This window comes from Monopterus albus, unplaced genomic scaffold, assembly GCF_001952655.1.
Source record: "Monopterus albus unplaced genomic scaffold, M_albus_1.0 scaffold58.1, whole genome shotgun sequence".
NCBI classification, from domain to species: Eukaryota; Metazoa; Chordata; class Actinopteri; order Synbranchiformes; family Synbranchidae; genus Monopterus; species Monopterus albus.
The window spans coordinates 1,731,167-1,751,332 of NW_018127938.1; the positions used below are offsets into that span (position 1 = coordinate 1,731,167).

The 20,166-nt window shown below is 37.8% G+C and overlaps 3 protein-coding genes across 4 annotated transcripts in view; 1 reads left to right on the plus strand and 2 right to left on the minus strand.

The window, feature by feature from the left end:
• jak1 (Janus kinase 1) overlaps window positions 1-12,102 on the minus strand; it is a 45,169-nt gene extending 33,067 nt beyond the window's left edge. The window contains exon 1 of one of the 2 annotated variants that reach the window (XM_020602729.1): window positions 11,983-12,102. The gene's annotated coding sequence lies outside the window, so the exon portion shown is untranslated. Of the gene's footprint in view, window positions 1-7,013; window positions 7,336-11,982 lie in introns of those variants that run through there. The other variant, XM_020602728.1, reaches the window with a different exon arrangement.
• LOC109961735 (amine sulfotransferase-like) lies at window positions 7-2,803 on the minus strand. Its single transcript, XM_020602805.1, has 6 exons — window positions 2,476-2,803; window positions 2,171-2,376; window positions 992-1,118; window positions 551-645; window positions 274-445; window positions 7-173 (listed from the first exon to the last, which is right to left on the minus strand). The coding sequence occupies exons 2-6, from the start codon at window positions 2,300-2,302 to the stop codon at window positions 64-66; spliced, it is 636 nt and encodes a 211-aa protein (XP_020458461.1). The 5' UTR covers window positions 2,303-2,376; window positions 2,476-2,803; the 3' UTR covers window positions 7-63.
• Window positions 12,103-12,746: 644 nt separating the features above from the next.
• Window positions 12,747-19,994, plus strand: ak4 (adenylate kinase 4). The gene is made up of 5 exons (XM_020602804.1): window positions 12,747-14,222; window positions 15,148-15,267; window positions 17,879-18,051; window positions 18,745-18,863; window positions 18,970-19,994. Exons 1-5 carry the CDS (start codon window positions 14,081-14,083, stop codon window positions 19,097-19,099), a joined length of 684 nt encoding a protein of 227 aa, XP_020458460.1. The 5' UTR covers window positions 12,747-14,080; the 3' UTR covers window positions 19,100-19,994.
• The last annotated feature ends 172 nt before the right edge of the window (window positions 19,995-20,166 follow it).

A 20,166-nucleotide genomic window follows, 5' to 3' on the forward strand; every position in this document is an offset into this window, starting at 1 on the left:
AATTTGAGTTGTACATTTGTAGGACAAAGAACAAACATTTGAAGGTTGATGCTGCTGCTTTGTTTATTCCCAAATGAACGTCAGAGACAGATCACCGAGTTTCTCCTGAAGCAGCTGATCAACTCTTTGACTCTGGGCAACAGTAAAGATGTTCTTCCAGTCACCGATCTGACCTGCAATGAAAAAAAATGAAAGCTGAACCCAACTATCTTTAGAAATGTTTCTGCACAGGAGCTGACTGCTTCAGTTGGGCTGTGAGGGCTGTTATGTTACCTTTGCGCATGAAGTTTCCACTGATCTTGTCTTTTGGTATAAACTCATAGTTGGCTTTTGTGTCTTTCTTCATTGTTTTAAATGTGGCCTTTTCTACAACTTGCTCAACGTCTGCTTCACTGAGGTTTTTTCCTAAGAAACTGCAGATCTTAGTTACTGCTGCCTTCAGGTCCTGAAACAAAGAAACAGGAGACCAACAGAGGAAAACTTCAATTCTGACAAAGAATTTATTGGAGTGTTTTCACATGAACAGTCTGAGGAGAAAAGCACATCTTACCAAGATCATGTCCTCATAGGTCAGGAAGAGGATGTTGTACTGGTCTTTCTTTGAATGCCACTCTCTGATGTGGTCAAACCAGGACGACCCTACAACTGTATAATTGTATAATGTATCACTTAACATAAGATTTACATAGATGTGTTTCTAAAATATACTGTATTTATTCCAACAGTATGTAAACACAACCAACATGATTCAAAAAGACTTTAAACTGAAGTTGAAGTTATTCACATGCTGCTGTGGTCTGGACTGAAATAGCCAATTATGAAATTCCATGTTGACTAAAGGATTAGTTCTACAGATGCTCATGGTTTGTTGGGGTTTTAACTTCATAGATGGACTGGTTTGATTGAACTGATTGATTGATTTCAGATTCATCAGCACCAGAGTATTTGGTCTGGTCATCAACATCCAGATTGTGGAACTGAGGTACCTCACCGTTGCCTGTCAAATACTGCTCAAAAAAGTGGTCAAAGCTCTTCGGAGTCTCCAGGTCAGTGTAGGCACCACTGAAGTGGTAATAGGAGACGATGTTGTCCTTTGGATTACGCATCACATAAATGATCTGAGAAACAAACAGAGCAATCAGAATTTAACCTGATCAAGTACACACCAAATATGGGAGCCCATTAATGTCAAAAAATTTGTAAAAGTCAAAATTACAATATTAAAGCAACAATATGTAACTTGACAGTCTCTTCCTAGAGTTGCTGAGTGTAACTGGGTTGTATCCAACTGTGGTAAATGCTATTTGTGCTTTCATCCATCCTCATGTACAGCACTACATGTGTATTTGTTTACAAGACAAAGCTCTTATTGAGCCATAAGAGAAAAGTAATATTACAGGATTTTATACAAATATCACTTTGCACTGATTTATTTATTCTGACATCAGATATGAACACTTTATTTCATGTTACTGAAATATTACTTGTATTTTCAGATAAAATGCTTCAACCTAAAGTACTAATGTGCCCTGAATGAGATGTAGCTGTCTGTTAATAGAGCTAGCTTGGTCAGATAATGAGTACTCACATCTCCAAAAACCCAAAGCAATTTCTAAATTGGCATTACTTGGATAGACTGACAATATATTCTCAGTCTAAGTGGTTACACTGTAGATTGAAACCTGTCAAAATGTAATAAAATTGCCTGCAGTCCTATGGATGAAAATGTTAACAGCTTTTAGCCTGGCTCAGATTCTCTGCCACCAGGCTCTCACCCAGCTGTCACTGTATAAAGGAATCTGTCCCCGGCTGTGTTTGCGTTTGAAATGCTCAAGAATGCAGCCATGCACTTAGGCCACAAATGGCTCACATACAGTCTGCAGACTTTCCAGCACTCAGAAATGTGAATAATCTTTTAAAATATTCCTGTATCCAAATTATGATACAGACCAGTACCAAAATCTACAAACAGTATGTCATCGAAATGATTTTGAAACTTATTAATGTAAAAAAATCTATATATTGTTGCTTTAAATCAAACCAGTTTCATTTATTATCATTTTCTAGGCTTATAAAGTTGTAAGTTTAACTACTGGTTTTCTGTTCTTTTTTTTTTACCTTTTAGGCACAAATTATTCATTCTTCTTCCACCAGTGCATAAAATACATACCTTTGCCTTCTTGTCCTTCAGTCCCAGAGGCATGAGAGCTGGGGTGAGGTGAGAGGTGAAGAGACGTGGAGACGGTCGAAGAGAGTAGTCTTCATGACCCTTCATGTACTCCAGCCAAGGCATCTGCTCCATGTTGTTTGGATATTCATTCAGACCTCCATCTAACTCACAGATGGAGATGATGATCTGCTGAGTCCATATAGTTCCTGTGAGGGGGAGCAGTTTGGAGAAATCACACATCATCAGTGAATCTGTTCCCAACACCATGAATACAAATAATGTGATATAGTGACTGTTTTACTGACCTGATTTTAGATAAGTGATGAGGAATATGTCACTGTCTCGTACTTTAAAGCTCTGCAGTGAATCAATGTACTCAGCAGTTGTTAAACCAGTGAAAAAGTTGTAGTTTTTATACCTGCAGAGGTAGTCGCTGATCTGCTACATGTTAGTTCTGGATCACACAAAAAAATGAGAGAAATGTTGTCTATGGAGTTGTCACAGCTCTTGGCTACAGCAGATGGACTCTGGACCTTGATTTGTGTATGTGCATGTTTCTTCATGTATAGGAATCTAACTGGAATGCTGACTGCTGGGTGCACACTGACACCAACACAAAGCAAAGATGTGTCAAACTGTGTACTATTATTTTCAGTGAATACAGACACACACAAACTAAAATAAAATCTCTCTCTCTCTCTATACATACATACATACACACACACACACACACACATATATATATATATATACATACACACACACACACACACACACACACACACACATATATATACACACATATATATACACACACACACACACATATATATATATCACCTTTACTATATTTAAAATTTTTATAAATTTGGTGTGCCATCTAACAACGTAAATGGTCAAGACTAGTGTGGACTGGTAGCACTTACGTAACATCATTTCTACCACAATTGCAATCATTAGACCATCTTTTTTGCAAGCTGAAAAAGCTGTTGACAGTTCTCCCCCTCAGTGACATCACACTGCCTTGTCTACACAGTGGGGGTGGACCGGTTCAGGGAAAAAGACTGAACCTGTTCAGTTCGGTAGTGATGGTCCAGGGCACATATGTATTGCTTGGTTCATCTGAAATAGGTTGAGAGCAGTGACATATATGATGGACATGGTGTCACCACTTCCCTCCGCTATGCAAGCAGTAGCGACAAGAAGTGGAGTGACAGCATCTGACCTCCAAATCAAAGCCATCAAATCAACTGAAATACACCTCTTTTAGTATCATTAACTTATTAAAAACAACACCCCCGCTGAACATGTAGGAGGTGCGATTTATGACCTATACCACAACCAGCCACCAGGGGGCGAACAACCTTAGGTGGATTCACTTCTGACAGCAACAGCCTGTCCATCATTTTTACAGTAGATGGTTGATACATACACAGAAAAGGTTGAGGGAGAAAAGCTTCACACCCAATAACCTAGTAAAACTTGTTGAGACAGATGAATCATCGATTGCAGCTGTCAGCCAGTTATAAATGGCCAGTGGGCAAGACACAGAAGATCGGCCAGTATCATTTTGGTCTGCTTTGGATTTACTGAGAACTCAACTCTGAAAGAGAGGCATGAGCTGCATTTTCGGCTCATCGGAACAGCTATCTGTCCGTCAGCAGCACAACTGTTGTATAAACGGTCTTCATTGGACTAGCTGACAGTAAAAATGTACCCTACAGAAAATAACTAGTGATTTGAGGCATTTAAACAGCTGTCTGTGAAGATTATGTTTCAATAAATGCACCAGGGAGGAAAAAAATTAACACAGGAGTGACACCTCTGTTACGCGCTCACTGTCAATTGACACATCTTGTCTTTCGTCCCAGAATGTGAGCCAACTCCGCATCTTGCACAGGGACAAGAAATTAGAATGAAGAGAGCCATGTTGTTCTGGAATGTTCACAGTGTAGAAGTGTTTGTTTGTTATGGTCTCAACCAGAATTTTAAAGCAAACAAAAACTTTTTCCGCCAAATAGATGTTGAAATTGGAAATACTACCCCACTACGCGCCTTTGTTTTGAAGAAGGTAAAACAACAGGTGCTATTATTTTTGCCAAACAAAAACGAAACCTCGCAGTTGCGTAAAATGTAACTAGCGATAGAGGTCATTCCGACACAATTCAGGGGAGGGTAAAATTAAATCTATAGGGAAGACAGAACAAATGCTGCTTCCACTTGCATCTGCGCTTCCCATTATAAGACAGTATAAAAATCTGATTCTAGATCAATCAGTTACCTGTTTGATATATGTTAGCAAATATTTAAAAATTAAAGATTTCAGTGACCAAGCAACCGTAAAAATTGCTGACAATGTTCTAAGACAAACTGATTAATCATCTAATTGCTTCAGCTCTTTTCTATATAATTTCAAAACATGCATGTTGTTGCTTACTGTAAAACTAAAATTAAAGCTGAACTATAGCTTATGAACCCACAGCCTTTTTTCAGGATTTTGTATCTTGGTTGGACTGAACTTCTAATTGATGCGTTATCTGGTGCTAGTGCCTTTATACATGTGTACTCGTGGACTTTAAAAACGCACCACCTGTATTGGGATTGGTGATTTAGTGGTGCGTTTTTTAAATTCTATGAGTATATAAAATGAAATTAATATATACTCTGTGCAATATATTCACAAGTGATGAAAGCACGAACCAACTTTTTTGTAGAGCTGCAGCGATTAGTCATTTAGTTGATCAACAGAAAATTAATCAGCAACTGCTTTGATAATCAAATTGACAATTTTGAAGCATTTCTAAGAAAAAAAAATCCCAAATTATCTGGTTTCAGTTTATTAAGTATCTATTTTGTTTTGTTAACTTACTGTTCAATAATATTAAACCGAATATCTCTGTCTGACAGTCCAAAACTCAAAACATCCAAAAATGTGCGCTTTTAAAGTGTTAATGTCACACAGGTCACTGGTTATTACAAGGAAATGGTCAATAAACCATAATCTAGTGCTCTTTGATGTTAAATATCAATGTCACACAGGTCACTGGTTATTACAAGGAAATGGTCAATAAACCATGATCTAGTGCTCTTTGATGTTAAATATCAATGTCACACAGGTCACTGGTTATTACAAGGAAATGGTCAATAAACCATAATCTAGTGCTCTTTGATGTTAAATATCATGTTTTCACCAAAAGGTGAGCCTTTTTTTATTCAACTGAAATAAACCTGTTGAGCTTAAAAAATGGGAAGAGCAAACTACTAAAAATGTTCAACTTTGGTCATTATACCATGCATTAAACATTCCAGATGATTAAAATTATTTCAATTGAATTATCACTCTATTTTTCAAATGTCCTTTTTTTTTACTTTTGCCATAGTCAGTGTTTGTATGAAAAATGACCCCTCAGTAATTAAAAAAGTAACTTCCAAGTTTAGTTGATGAAAAAAAAAATCATCATAACCATCATGCCTGTGACTTCATGTTTATATCAGCAAAATGCAAAAGGCAACTGTGTGGTTTAAGTGCTGTAAAAGTTCGACGCCTGACAAGTTTCTGTCAAGGGCGCAGTCAAGAAAAGCTGCAAAAAGCACTTTCTGTCATTGTTTGAGATACATTTTGGTGAGCTGTGGTAAAGCTAGAAACTGCGTGTGTCCGTGTGTGCCCAGCCCAGGAAGAAGCACCTCCTTCAAATGTGTGAAGTCCCTAACCTTTTCTGGGGCTAGGGTTTTCATACAGTCAACATTTACATCAAAAATAGGACTGCAGCAGATGGTTATTTTCAGTCATGAGTAATCAATCAATTATTTTCTCACCAATAAACTACATATGTGGTCTATAAAATTCAACAATTTGTGGGGAAATGCATATCAGTTCTCAGTGTCCGAAGTACCATCCTGATATGTCTTTAGTCAGACAATTAATCAAAAACTCAAAAAGCAGTAAAATAAAATAATTAAAATAAAGGAGAATGAAAAACAAAATATAGCTATTCACACTTCACAACACTTTTACCTGATGGAAAATATAATATACCTTAATGATTAATCACTTATTGCCAATTAACTTACACTCACTGATTTGATCGACTAATTACTATGATCATCGGAGCTACTGTCTACTTGTTTTGTTAACATGTTCAATTTATTAAACAATATTAAACCTAGCAATTCTACTTAAATCTAACTTTACTGTGTTGGAGCAGGGACCCAGTGGCTCCAGTAAAGAGATACAACACACAATAGGCTAGAGTTCAATTTTCTTTCACACCCAAACAACACAATGAAAGAATGTAAACTGCCTAGTGTGTACACATTTTACAGTCGTCCACTACTTTCATTTTTACACATACTAGAGACAGTCTGTCTTAAGTTGGAAAAAATTACAATATCATTCAATACAACATCCTTGAAACATCTTATGAATCTCATAATCCAGTATTTGTTTTGAGATGGTTCAAACTTTTTTTTTTATTTTTTTAATAATATAGTAAACCCTTGTTTGTGGTGGCGTGATGTGACTGGATTGCATCATGTTGTAAGAGCTTCTTGAATTTTGTTTATTCCTCGTTGCATTTTCATTTAGTCAACTTAAACCCCGCACTGCGTAAATCCAACATTTATGTGCCTGTGCACCGCACGGACGGAGTCTCATTAACTTAATGCCATGCCAAGTGGACTGGCGTGGGCTGATATTAGCTTATTAGCCATTTAGTTAACAAGAGGCAGCTAGACCCGTCCCCACTTGATAACAACGAAGAAAGATGACAAGTGTGTGTGTGGTAGCTGACCAGAACAGAACAGAACATCTTTCCTAGGAAATACTGAACTAATAAATACTCACCTAGCAAGCTTAGCCAGACAGCTGGCAAGTTACTTCCGTTTCGTTTAGTACATTAGACGCTTCGGCCAAGTTGGCGCTCCTCTCGAAAAGGATTTTCAATATCGCCTCCCGGATGTCTGATTCCAAAACCTCCAAAGAAAAATGTACAATATCCAGAAAGAAAGAAATATGAGAAAAGTCCACGTAAATTCGTGATGTTTGACTGTTTAAGCGGAGACGCAATACTCCTCGGTTCTTGCTAACCCTTCCTGAAAGTATCAGCCCCTTTCCCGAAACCAACGCAAGTGGCCGTATGTAGAACACGGCCGCTGATTGGCTGTTTGGCCGTCACTCAAAGTGACGACTTTAACCCTTTTGTTGTTGTTCGTTCTGAGTTACTAGAATCACCAAGAGAACAAACTTAGTAACAGCGGCTATATCACAAAACAGCAGCTCAAATTCGTTCACCTCCGTTTTTTAATCAGCTGTAAACTCACAGGCACTAACATTGTTATCTGTAGATAGGGTAAATTCTAATCCGAGATACTGTGAGCATCAGAGATGTTACATTTTGTGTAGCTATATCAATTTGGACTTCTATTTTGAGTGTTACAATAGAAAACATTTGCTGTTTCCAAATACGACACTAGATGTAGCCCTCATGGTTTTACATCACATTTATCCTGCATAAAGTAAATTTTCAGCTGGAGAAACGCTTCTCTTCATACTTCACTTGTGTTTATTTCTATTTATTTTGCATGTGTGTGCACAGTTTAATAAGCAACCAAAAGGAAAATGGGAACTAATGTGCAAATTTATGTATTTTATGTGATGTTGTTTTATTGTTGTTGAACTCAAGCAATAGCCTACAGTATCTTAATTAGCAAGGTGAGGAACAAAACAGCTTTCAATATCATATATTTTAAATTGAACACTGAAATCAAGACCAATTAATGGGCTTCATTGAACCTAATGGAATCCCCTGGCTTGTACAAAGTTCATACTTTTGTTGCAGAATTGCATGAATATTGTTGTACCTCTTTGTTATAAGTATAAATAGACTGTGAACGGTCACAACACAGTTAAAACCCTCATTTAAGTTGTTCTGTCTGACAAGCCTTAAATCATGATGACCTTCATATTACTACTGCGTTATCTTTTTTTCCCTTTCTTTAACTGAAATCAAATGCAGAAATATTTTGTATCACTGAATCCCAAATGTTTCAGGTCCACTTTTCCCTGTCAATAGTATGTACATTTCTTTAAAGAAAATGTGTTAATCTGTACTTTGTTTTGTACATAAAAAGGTGGAACAAATTCACTTTTATGAATTTCATAGTCGTTTACACCTTCTGAACACTGTAGCGCAAAGGGATATCATTCATCTTTGCTATTCCGTAGGTGGCAAAAAGTGGCTAGATCTTTCCAGGTCTTTGTTTTAGATACTAAAACATCTTAATGATAGTGATTCCAAAACCCTACACCATATAATTATAGCCTACGTTTGTAATTTCTGCTGCAGTATCCCCATCTGTTGTAAATTTGCATAACTGTCCTTTTCAATATCGTTTATTGACAGGGAACTGTGTGAATGCTTTCCAGTTTCCATGTGTTTAACCATTAAGTAATAATTTATCACCACACTTCTACAGGATTCCTTTGCAAGTGATGTGATATGTCTCCCTCCACTTTTAATGTAGAGTAAATCAGGTACCCTGAAGAAATAAGTCAAGGAAACATGTATAATATGTGAACAATTCTCCCCTTAAAGCCAAGAAACAGCAGGTCAGACTCTTTATAACCTAAGTTTAAAGGAACACTTTACTTAAAATACTCGTTTGTAAGTATGGAAACATTCAATTAATAGTTCAGAATACAATATAATTGATTTTAATGCAGCTATAAGGACATTTTAAGTGTCTAATAATGTACAATATTTGTCAGCTTATTTGTAACTTTTCAAATCAAGACATATTTTAGATAATTGCCACTGGTTGTAATATTCTGATTTCTTTTTCATTTATTTTCTGATTATACCAGCTACTGCTAAAGCATACTCATAACTGCTGACAAATACATTAATTATACACAAAATATCAAACCCATATCTGCTTACAACTGCAGATGTTTATTGAATGTTAACAGGATATGCTGCTTATGAAGAATGCTAAATAGTGGGACTGAAATTATTGCCAAGGGTGTGCAGCACTGATCAACAATAAGGCATTTGGTCTATTGTTCCCACAGCTCAGGGAAGGGACAGCAACGTAGGTGAAACCATCTTCCTGCAAAAAAGAACAAGGATGCAAAGGTTTCTGTAAACAAACAAAAAAAAAGCGGTGGTTCATTTTCAGGGAGGGATTTCCCAGGCCACATCCCAGTAATCATATATTGCCTTGCATTAAAGGAAGTGTGACAGAAATTTCCCATGGTCACAACCCTTAAGGGCAAGCGGAGATCTAGAGGTTTGCAAAAACAGTAATTGAGTATATTATCATGAAATTGTTTCATGATATGTAAACCTCACTGACCTTTCATATTTTATTATCAAGAAATATGCTTTACCCAAAGTATCTAGAAAAACATGTGATTCAAGATGAGCTGAACAAATTGAGGTTAGAGTGAGACAAAAACAAAATATGTATCATGACTCTAGGGGAATTCCACAGCAGCTACAGTATATATGCCCTTTCAGTGAAACATACTAAGGACAGGTGGACCTGTGGTTTATCATGCATGACTCTGACTGTGCATGTATTACTTAAACTAATGTTCTGAAAATGTGATAGGTTTCAACGTTTTGATATAATCGATCACAGTGGAAGTCTATGAAATATTGATATCTTGAGAATTACCAAGCAGTCATTAAAACAACAACTATGACTAAACAATTTATAAAATGGAGACTGTAGCAGTCATTGGTATGAATCATATACAGTGTAGGAGTCTGGCATCAATTGGAATAGTTCTATTTTATTGGAATAAAATCTATAAACACAATCACATAACAAAGAATAAGTGCTTCTTTTTTGTATTATTAAAACTGGATTCAGCTGGGAATTTAGGCTGAGATGGTTCATATAAACAAAGGATTTTGCTCCAAAAAAAAAGATAGGTCCATTATTTAGACCAGTGTTCAAGCTGTTCCTACTGTCTAAACACATGCAAATTGAAGACTGTTTAGGCCTCAGGCAATAAACTCAACTAAGTGGCATTTTTTACTGGCATGTGACTTTTTGTATCATATTTTTATCTCCTGAACATTGAAGTGGTTAGAACTACTTTTCTAAGTAGTTTTAGTTAACCAAACTAGATTTTTCCAAAGGGTAGCTCTGCTGTAGTTCAACTTCTTCCAGTAAGAAGTAATTGGTAGCTTACAAAGCTATGCTGTCAAAGAAGCTTTCCCAACACTGAACATTTAATCATGGCAAATGAACACTACATTTGTTTTGACTTAACTTACATTAATTATTACTGTTTCACAAACAGATCACACAACAGGACAGAGCTGCAGACTATCTGACTCACAAGGCATATTAATAATAGATCTTTAGCTCCCTCTGTTGACAGCAATGTAGAGGAATAGTACATGACTACAATACCTTTGGCTTGTGCCTTTAAAACCAATACTCCCAGCAGCAGATAGGTCAGTATGAAATCTCTGGATGAGTCAAGAAAAAAGAATGAAGAATGGTGTTTTTCTAAATTTGTTATTTATGCAGTGTTAGGGCTTATCTAGCTTTACAAAGATAATCTGCATTAGAATAATCAGGTTTGCCTAAAGAGAAAGCACACTACATAGGAAAAGAAGTTAGAAACTCCTCTTTGTCATGATGTCTGTTAGTTTTAATACTAAATGGAATTTAAAGGGTAAAGCTTTGGAAAGTGCTTAAATAAAATACTGAATTGAATCAAAACGGATCACAATGAAACTTCAGTCACTTGTCTGTTTTATTTGTAAAGCTCTACCGAGCAGAGATTTTTTAGAAAAGGCCTGTAATATTCAAAGAAAATCATTTTATTTCTTATAGCTTAGCAGAAGACAGATGTGTAGTGAAGATCAATTCAGATTTGAGTTTGATGTTCTACACACTTAAATAGCAGACTAATGTCACTGTTCATTGAGCATGCCATCATCTACTGACCGATTCAACAAGGGAAGTCATTTCTTAAATAAGAACACATTTTGAATATGCTGCAACCTGTACTAAATCAGCACAACACAGTTTTTGTTGACATACTGACACTTGTCCACCTTCTTTTTTATTCCTCCAGGTCTTCAGCTGAACAAGCTTTGATCCACAGCACCAGTGTCAAGTTGGCAGCCATCCTTCAGTTATCACAGTACTGTACCTTCGATGGGGACAGCATCAGCACTGTGATAACTGAACCAGGGCAGCCTGTCAAATCTAGCAGTCCACGGCTTTGCTCCATTTGTAATATCTGTGCTCTGTGTTGACAGCTGCAACGGGAACGTTTCTTGTTTGCACGTTTGTAGCTCATTTGCTGCTATCTAATACAAAGTATATGCAAGTTGTACTTCCAACATGACAGTTGTTTTCGTTTACTATTTTTCAAGTAACATACAGTAGCTAAAACTACAAGATGAATCTGCAGAATAATATAAGTACGTAAATAACTTATAGATGGATAGAAAGAAAGGGAAACAATGCCACATAAATGCAGCAGTTTATTAATACTGCACATGCAATAGTTTAGCTCCTCTGCAAACAACAGATCGAGGAAATAGGGGAAATGTTTGCTTTTCAACTTTAAATATCACTGTATATGTTCAGCACTATGTTGCAATCTCAATATAAAGTTAGGCCACTTAGTATTTCTGGTGCACTGAGAACTCCTTAATGTTTCATGTCAGGAAATTACTGGTACAAACATGTTTTCCCTTCTCCTCGTTCCTGCAAGGTTTCAGTAGAGACAACGAGATTCTTTTTGTTTGTTTGTTTTACTGCCGAATATTATTCATACCAACCACAAGGCGTCAGATGTCAAGACGTCAGACTTGTTATGATCCTCCCCGCAGGCTCCGCCCCCTAGGCGCGAGGAGCATCTAGAGCAGTTCGCCCGCGTCGCTGCCGACGTACCAGCCCCGCCTCCGCACTTCATGTAAACAACTCCATTAGACCCGCTGCACAGGGCACTGGCCAAGAAATGTTTGTGTCAGACGTGCACGGCAAAGCAACATATTCAATAACTAAACAGGGTAGAGGACAAAAACGTTGTCAGTGCTGAACGCTGCGTGTGTTATTAACAGTGACCAATGTGGAGAAAGCGCGTCCATATTGCACAAATCTTCCCTGTAAATAAGTGGGGACTGGCCTTTAACCCACTACCGGTAAAGGTAACACAAGAACACAGATCAACGATCCCGATACTAAAGCCTAGGAATAGAAACGCCGAGAGAACTGATATAAGCCGTGCCCAAGCTTGTTGCTGTTTTCTAAAAATAAACTAAAGTTGACCAAATCCAAACAACACTGTTGTTTATGTCACTTCACAATGGCATACATACCTGCTTCCATTACGCTAAATATTCTCTTTAAAAAGCGACTAAAACACAATTGCAATGTTCGTAGTGACTGTTGTGCAGCCAAACGTTAACGCCCAGCATTGCATCCTACACACCCCTTTTCTGGGCAAAAACAAACAGCATGCTGTAAGGATCTAAATATAATCATTTATTCTTAATCACGTTCAACCTGTATTAATTATGTAACAAAAATTAAGCACACTTACCTGCAATTTCCCCGTTTATTTCCTCGTGTTTACATGAATATTTTAAATGACGCAGCAAGACCACACAGAGCAACGTGATTGTCGCCATTTTTTGTTGTTATTGAATTCTCCAAAGCCATGTGACAAAATGCTCATGATTTCAAAAACACGCTTCCGGATGTACAGACATAAACTAGCTGCACAAGGCTAAAAAAGGTTAATCTTCCGAGTTGTTTGTCTGCTGGATTAGCCTGGTTACTCCACTGACTGAAGACTGGGCGCAATGTTTGACAGCCCCGACACGCCGCCGCCGCCGTATGACTCGCAACAAGTATTCACTCGATCCCTCCCGTCCGCAAATGTTGCGCGGAATGAGAGCGACTCGTGCACTTTTCTGCGCCTGCCGCCCGCAATGCAAACTATAAGACATGTGAGCAATAAGAAAATCTGGAATAAATGTTGTCAACAAGTGTTGGGGTCCAGACATCATGCACTTTTCCTGATAATTTGGCTTACATGAAATAGCCTGTTTCCAAATTTTCTAATAAAAATATTTTATGTGGTAGGCTATAACATGCGTCTACCTCCACTGGAAACCAAATATAAGTGTTTTTATGGACCCGCCTGACACTGACTGACTTTTCTGGCTTTTTATAAAACATGACACTGTTTCTAGAAAACCCACAGGCTGTATCACAAGTCTCAGCATGACTATTATTTGATCTTCCACTTTTACAATTTCAGGTCAAAACAACTTTATAATTAGGCTTCCCAAACAGTTTGCAATAAGCCCAGATAGATAGATAGGCAGAAAAATCTCGTGAGAACGGCTTCCTGTGTCGCTGTTGTTGTAAAATTATGGAAATCATAGCCATTGACCTATGACAACAGACTACAGTTGTATATCACTTGTATAAAAACTACAAGAACCAGTTTACCCCGCGAGATTCGTGCTAATCACTCGTCCGCTTTTTTTTCAGGCTAACGTGCGCAGAAATAAGGGCGTTGTGGAGATTCCGTCATTCATTCGGAGAGAAAAGTCTGTTTCTAAAGACGTAGACAAGCGCAATGTTTCTCTGAGAAAGCTGAAAGAAAAAAAAAAAGAAAAGGGCCGAGTCAGGATATCAGTGCGCGCAGACAGTAGGCTCTGTGCAAAGAATCACAGACTCCACAGATAAGCTGAAATTTACATCGGCAACACTAGTTATAAGCCTCGCACGCTTTGGACCAGTCTTGACTACTGATGCCTGACTCTGAGTAAGAGTTTAATTAAGTTTACGTCGGTCTCTCGCGCACAAACGGGAAAAACTAACATTTGCGCATCCCAGAGGCTTCACAGGAGCAGCTAAGAAGACATGGCTAAGTTATTCCGAGCTGCTATCGTGGGTCCACCAGGCTCAGGGAAAGGAACGATATCCAAGAGGATTGCGCAAAGCTTTGGCCTGCAGTATCTATCAGGTGGCCACTTTCTACGAGAGAGCTTAAAGGGAGATACAGGTAAGATAAATCCAAACGTATACGGTAGTCCAAACGTCGGTACTCTGATGTCAAGAGGAGTCTCCAGGAAAAAAGGTTGATCCAAAGGGGTCGCAAAAATGTTATTATAGCTTAAAAACATGGGAAATTTGTAGAACGAAGCATCTGGAGATGTGTGCATTTCCTAGAAAATCATTTAACGGTAAACCTTTAATTTTCAATCCAAGCTGCAGAGAGAAATTTGGATGACGCCACAGTGACTCAGTATTATTTCAGATAAAACGTCCTATAAATATTTTATTAGAATAAATTCCCCATATCGACACTCTAACCCATTGATTATGTCTCTTCAAACTCACCTCACCAGCTGGTATCTCCAGCACGTTGAAGTTCATGTAGCCTCTACTGCTGATAAAATCGAGTTCAGTACCTGTTCTAATGTTTCATCCATTGTGCATTTTAAATATTTCAGCTATTGGCGTGCGTTGTGTTAAGCACTTTGATTTGCCTTTGTGTATGAAAATGTGCTATGTAAATAAACATACCTTGCGCTGCCCTACAGCATAAGTAAAAATAGCCATGTTTAGTTTGCTAACTGAAATGTGTTAGAAGGCTAAAGTTAGGACTGGCTGGATCTTGTATTTAAAATAAATTAGAGGATTTATAAACCTGGGAATTTAGTTGTTGTGTTTAATGAATTCAAAGACTTGACATGGGTATTGATCCCCACTGTTTCCAGTGTAATTTTAGATGAATTAAATAGGAAATGTTGCAGTAATCGTTAAACCATTTCAGTGTTTAAAGTCTGATATAGTTACATTAACAAGGTGCTCTTAAGTGGTACATAATTTATCATGCCTTTGATAAAACAGTCCCACCTGTCTTATTTTGAATTCCAGAACCAGACATGCATTGTCTATTTTTTTACCTGTCTGTTGCATATCAGAGGCAGGCGTGCTGGTGAAGACCTACGTAGAAAGAAACATGCTAGTGCCTGACCATGTGATGACCAGGCTGATGCTACACAGACTGGAACAGCTGAACAGCTGCAGCTGGCTGCTGGATGGTGAGAAAAATTTGTGGTTTTTGTTTGTATTACAATCAGAGTGTGTGTCTTACTGATGCACTATGACATGTCAGCTGTACAAACAGCAGCCTCCAGCCTTGTTTCTTTGTAGTGAATATATTCTTCATAATGCAGCTGTCATGGCCAGTGCTGGGAACTGCCAACTGCCCCTTAAATCTGATTGGCCATCCCAGGTACCACCCTCCAAAATCCACAGACAGTTGGAAGCACACTTCTGTATTTTAGAAAACATAGCCTCCAAAGTGCCATATACAGTGCATCCCTTTACTTGTCTGAAGAATATCTACAGTAAGTGGAACAATATAGCATGCTCTATATGATCCTACATGTGTGAATGATTAGTCTTCTGAAGAACTGAGTCCAGTACTAGCAGATCTGTGCAGTACATGCTCTCACATTTTACTTAACAAATCAGATAATTTACATCAGATTCAAATCAAAAGATATGATCTAACTTATCCATCAAAGACAGTTTTTTCATTTACATTAGCAGGGTCACCCAAGTTCCTTGTCCCTGTTTAATCTCTGGTTCAAGTTTCACAGTTTATAATTTATAAACATTCTGTGCCAAGCTTCGGATCACTGACCTCTGACAACACTAGTAAGTCAATGAAAAAGCTGGTTTATTTATCTCCCATTTGGATGGAGATCATCCCATTTGCATGGTGTAATCTAATTACATATTACAGGTAAAATATATTGTCCATTTTTGTGCATGTGCTACATAATGTTTCAGACCTCTATATAGATACCTGTGTTTATACAAACATACAGGTACTGGTTGAAAATGGAAATGTGGTTTGAAAGATGTAAAATAGAATATTGTGTGTTCTTTTTGAGGAAGAAGTTATTTGGTAACCTATTAAGTCTGAGCCATGAATAAAGTATGAAATTAACTGAGATGACAAAAAAGTACAGGAGGTTACTATCTATTTTTCACAGTGAAATATTACCCACTGCTTGGTGTTAATCTGGTTTAACTTTGAAATATGATCAGTAAACAAGTAATTTAGCAAGAGAAAAGTGAACAGAAATCAAGGCTATTTTTACACACACACACACACACACACACACACACGTGCCTGCATTTATCTCAGTTCAGCTTGTTTATCTCATGACCCTGGTTGGGTTATCAGTGCCTGCAGAATATTGATTTGCATGATGTGCCTAAATATATCCTCCCAAAATATGCAGTATTTTGTGTGACTAAAATACATCAGCACTTTTAATTTTGCTTTTCTACTTTCACCACTTTTTAAAAGTCATTTTAGCAATGTGGCTATGTAAACGTGGTAGTGTTGGTTAGTCAAATTTAAAATATTCCCATCACTTTAATGACAAAATGCCAAACTAATGACAAGCCCTTGAGCTTCAGCTGTACTTAGTATTTAGTGCTAATTAGCAAATGTTAGTATTGTAACAAACTAAACTAAGATAATGACCATGCTTGCTAAACATCAGTGTGTTAGCATTGTGGTCACGTTAGCTTGCTGATGTTAGCATTTAACTCAAAGGACCACTGTGTCTGGGTATAGCCTGTTGGTGTGACATCAGACTCTTATGTTGTTTTTACCACAGCCACTGATGTACGTAACTCAGAGAATTCTTTCTTCAGTAAGTTCATTGACATTTCTTGTTTATTATGCAATGGCAGCAGACCATTTCACTGGAAAACTGGAAACTCGCTGAGTCTGCTTGCTGTCAGCTACTACTTTTAGCAAACATTTAAACAGGAAATAATCATGTATCTATAGTATCAAACTGTGAAATGGCCTATTTTTGACATAAATGATATTATGCTCATGTTATTAATTCATAATGATAATCATGGCTTTAAAATGCACATTCTTTAGCATGAGCATGCTAACATAAGGACATACAGGAGAAGTCTGACTGGTTTGTTGGAGTGAATACAAGGTGGATTCTGATGCAGCACAAAAGGAAGCTAAAGTTTGGCTAGTTATTTGGTGAGCTGTCTGAAAGGTTTGGTGAGTTATTTTAAATTTTGGTGGCTAGCACAGCAGTTGAAATGTCTGCTAGTGCTAGTGACTGTTTGGTAACAGTTAGCCTGAATAATTATAGGTATTGTCTCACTGGGGTTATTAGTAGTGTATTCTTCTTTTGTTAGACAATTTTGGTAGAACAGTGGTTGTACAGTTGAGTGGGCCTGGCTCTCAAAGGCACCTCCCATTACAAGCCAGTTGGACCAGCCACAGCTTAGTCTGAGCAAATACAATGCAGATGCTGTGTGTCAAACCACATATTAGCTCTTTGCTTGGGGCTTGGGTGAGGATAGCGTTCAAGGGATGCTTTGTGCTAAGAGTAGTCTAGGTCTGGAAATTGGTGTTGCTTATGTTTATTGGACCCCAGTGCCAAATAATGGATAAACATCATTTAACTCATATACTGAGTTTCCATATGAATGCCCTCCCTTTCTTTGGCACATTTATTTCTGTTTTATTGACTGACAGTTTCTAATGTAGATGATAGAAAAGTGAAGCCATATGTCGATGTATAACACTTACAAACTGTCTGTTCCTGGTTGATGAGGTCTCACATGTTCTGCCTCCTGTCTTTGCTCTCTGGCTAGGTTTTCCCCAGACATTGGCACAGGCCCTGGCTTTGAACAACTTGTATCAGCTTGACTTGGTCATCAGCCTCAACATTCCTTATGAGACTCTGAGAGAGCGACTAAGTGACCGCTGGATCCATCCACCCAGCGGTAGAGTCTACAACATGGGCTTCAGACCACCTCGAGTGCAGGTCTCAGAATTCTAGAAGTGACAATATACCAGTTACATACTTATAATATTCTGCTTGATATTTACAACTTTTTATATTGTCCATCATGTGAGAAAAGACAGCAGCCACTATGTTCGGGCAGGAGATGTGCTGTCTGAAATTTTACTTAAGTGATTGTTAAAGGTGGATAATTTGGACAAAACTGGATAGCCAGAGATACATCCTTCAGGATGTAAAAAGAAAAAGAAGCATGAAAATTATTCATGTAACATGACAAGTTTATATAGAGTAACAATAACACTTAAGTTCACTGAATACTAAATACAGTAAAATAATATTTCCATTTCAGTGCAGTTCCCAAAAAGGTTTATCTTAGTAGCTCTTCAAATCAGACAGCTGGGGTCTCTCATAAAACTCTGCAGATTAAAACAGTGGCACATTTGTGCTCAGGGGTTTTGTAAGATGGCCATGTGAACTAATGGATGTATGATAGTGTCCTTGTATAAGGCATTTTATAAGCTAGGATTAAAAGAATTGTGACATATCGGCTGGAAGGCTATAACACACTTTATATTTTTATATATGAGCTCCAGGACTGCAAGTGTGTATAAGTTGCTGTGTGTTTTTTATTTTACTAGTATACTTGAATGCGTTGTCTTTGTTATCTTTGTTGCATCCTTGCACACATGGACGACCTTGTGTTGCCTTCCTCAGGGTAAGGACGATATCACTGGGGAACCTCTGATTCAGCATGATGACGACAAGCCAGAAGCCCTGATGGTCAGACTCAGACACTACAAGGATGTGGCCAAGCCCGTCATAGACTTATACAAGTCAGTAAATGGAAAAAGTGGAGTATGCTTTAACCATTCAGAAGCTATAATAACTGTAGTTACAACCGTCTTGCCATCTTACTTGTTCTTTTGTTTCTTTGCTCAGGTCACAGGGAATCCTGCATTCATTTTCTGATACAGACACGGACCAGATTTGGCCTTCCATCAGCTCTCTCCTCAGCACCAAGATACACACACACCAATTACCAAATACCTGCCAAACTCAGGCACACTGACACTACTCTGAAAGAAAAGACCACAGGGAAACATCAAGAACGCACCAGAAGAAGCAGGCTGATGTTTCTACACACTGGACTTGGTACCAGCTTTCAGCTTCCACATTAATGAACTAGGACACTGATCAAAACCTTCATTTGCCAACAGGTTTGTGACTCACACAAGAGATTTATATTGTATATTGTGCTGAATTCCACATATCATAGTTAAGTTCTCAGAAATGATCAAAACTGATCATTTTGTAAATTTTAACTTTACACAAATACTCATCATCAAGCAGTGTTTTATGAAATTTGCTTTTTCTAATTGTTCTCATCGCTACACACTGAATATAACTCATAGCTGGTTCAGAGCAAAACCAAAGGACAGCAGGAAAAGCAAATGCACAATGCAGGGTTTGTTTTATAATAACTCTCCAATTTCAATATTGTATTCATTAGAAACCACTGAACAACAGAGGGGTACGATCATTCCAAGAATATAAAACCAAAATATAAACAGGAAAAATGTGACACTGAACTCTGTGAAAATGGTGCACAATTATTTTCAGCGTCATATTTTTCAAACTTACAGAAGGCATCAAAAGTAAAATGTTAAAAGTCTTATAAGGTATCAAGTTTTTAAAGATGTTTTTGGTTTAGTTGCTTTTTTCCTTATCTAGGGTCCTGGTTGTAGAGTGAGCATTGTATGTTGAACCATTTTAAGTTAAGTTGATTATCATACTGTAGAAGTAAGACCAAAGACTTTCAGTGATTGATACTTGTTGCTTGGTTGACAAATGCAAAATGTCAGCAACTTGTGCATGCTTCAGTGCCTTCAGTGTGAAGCTGCTGACTAAGGATAAGCGTAAATACAGTAAGGTTGTTATTCACGTCGGTACTAATGATTCCCGACTTCGCCAGTCGGAGGTCACTAAAATTAATGTTGAGTCGGTGTGTAACTTTGTTAAAACAATGTCGGACTCCGTAGTTTTCTCTGGACCCCTACCCAATGTGACCAGTGGAAAACATTTTGGGGAAAACCTGGTCTGATTAGTAGAGATGGCATCCATCCCACTTTGGGTGGT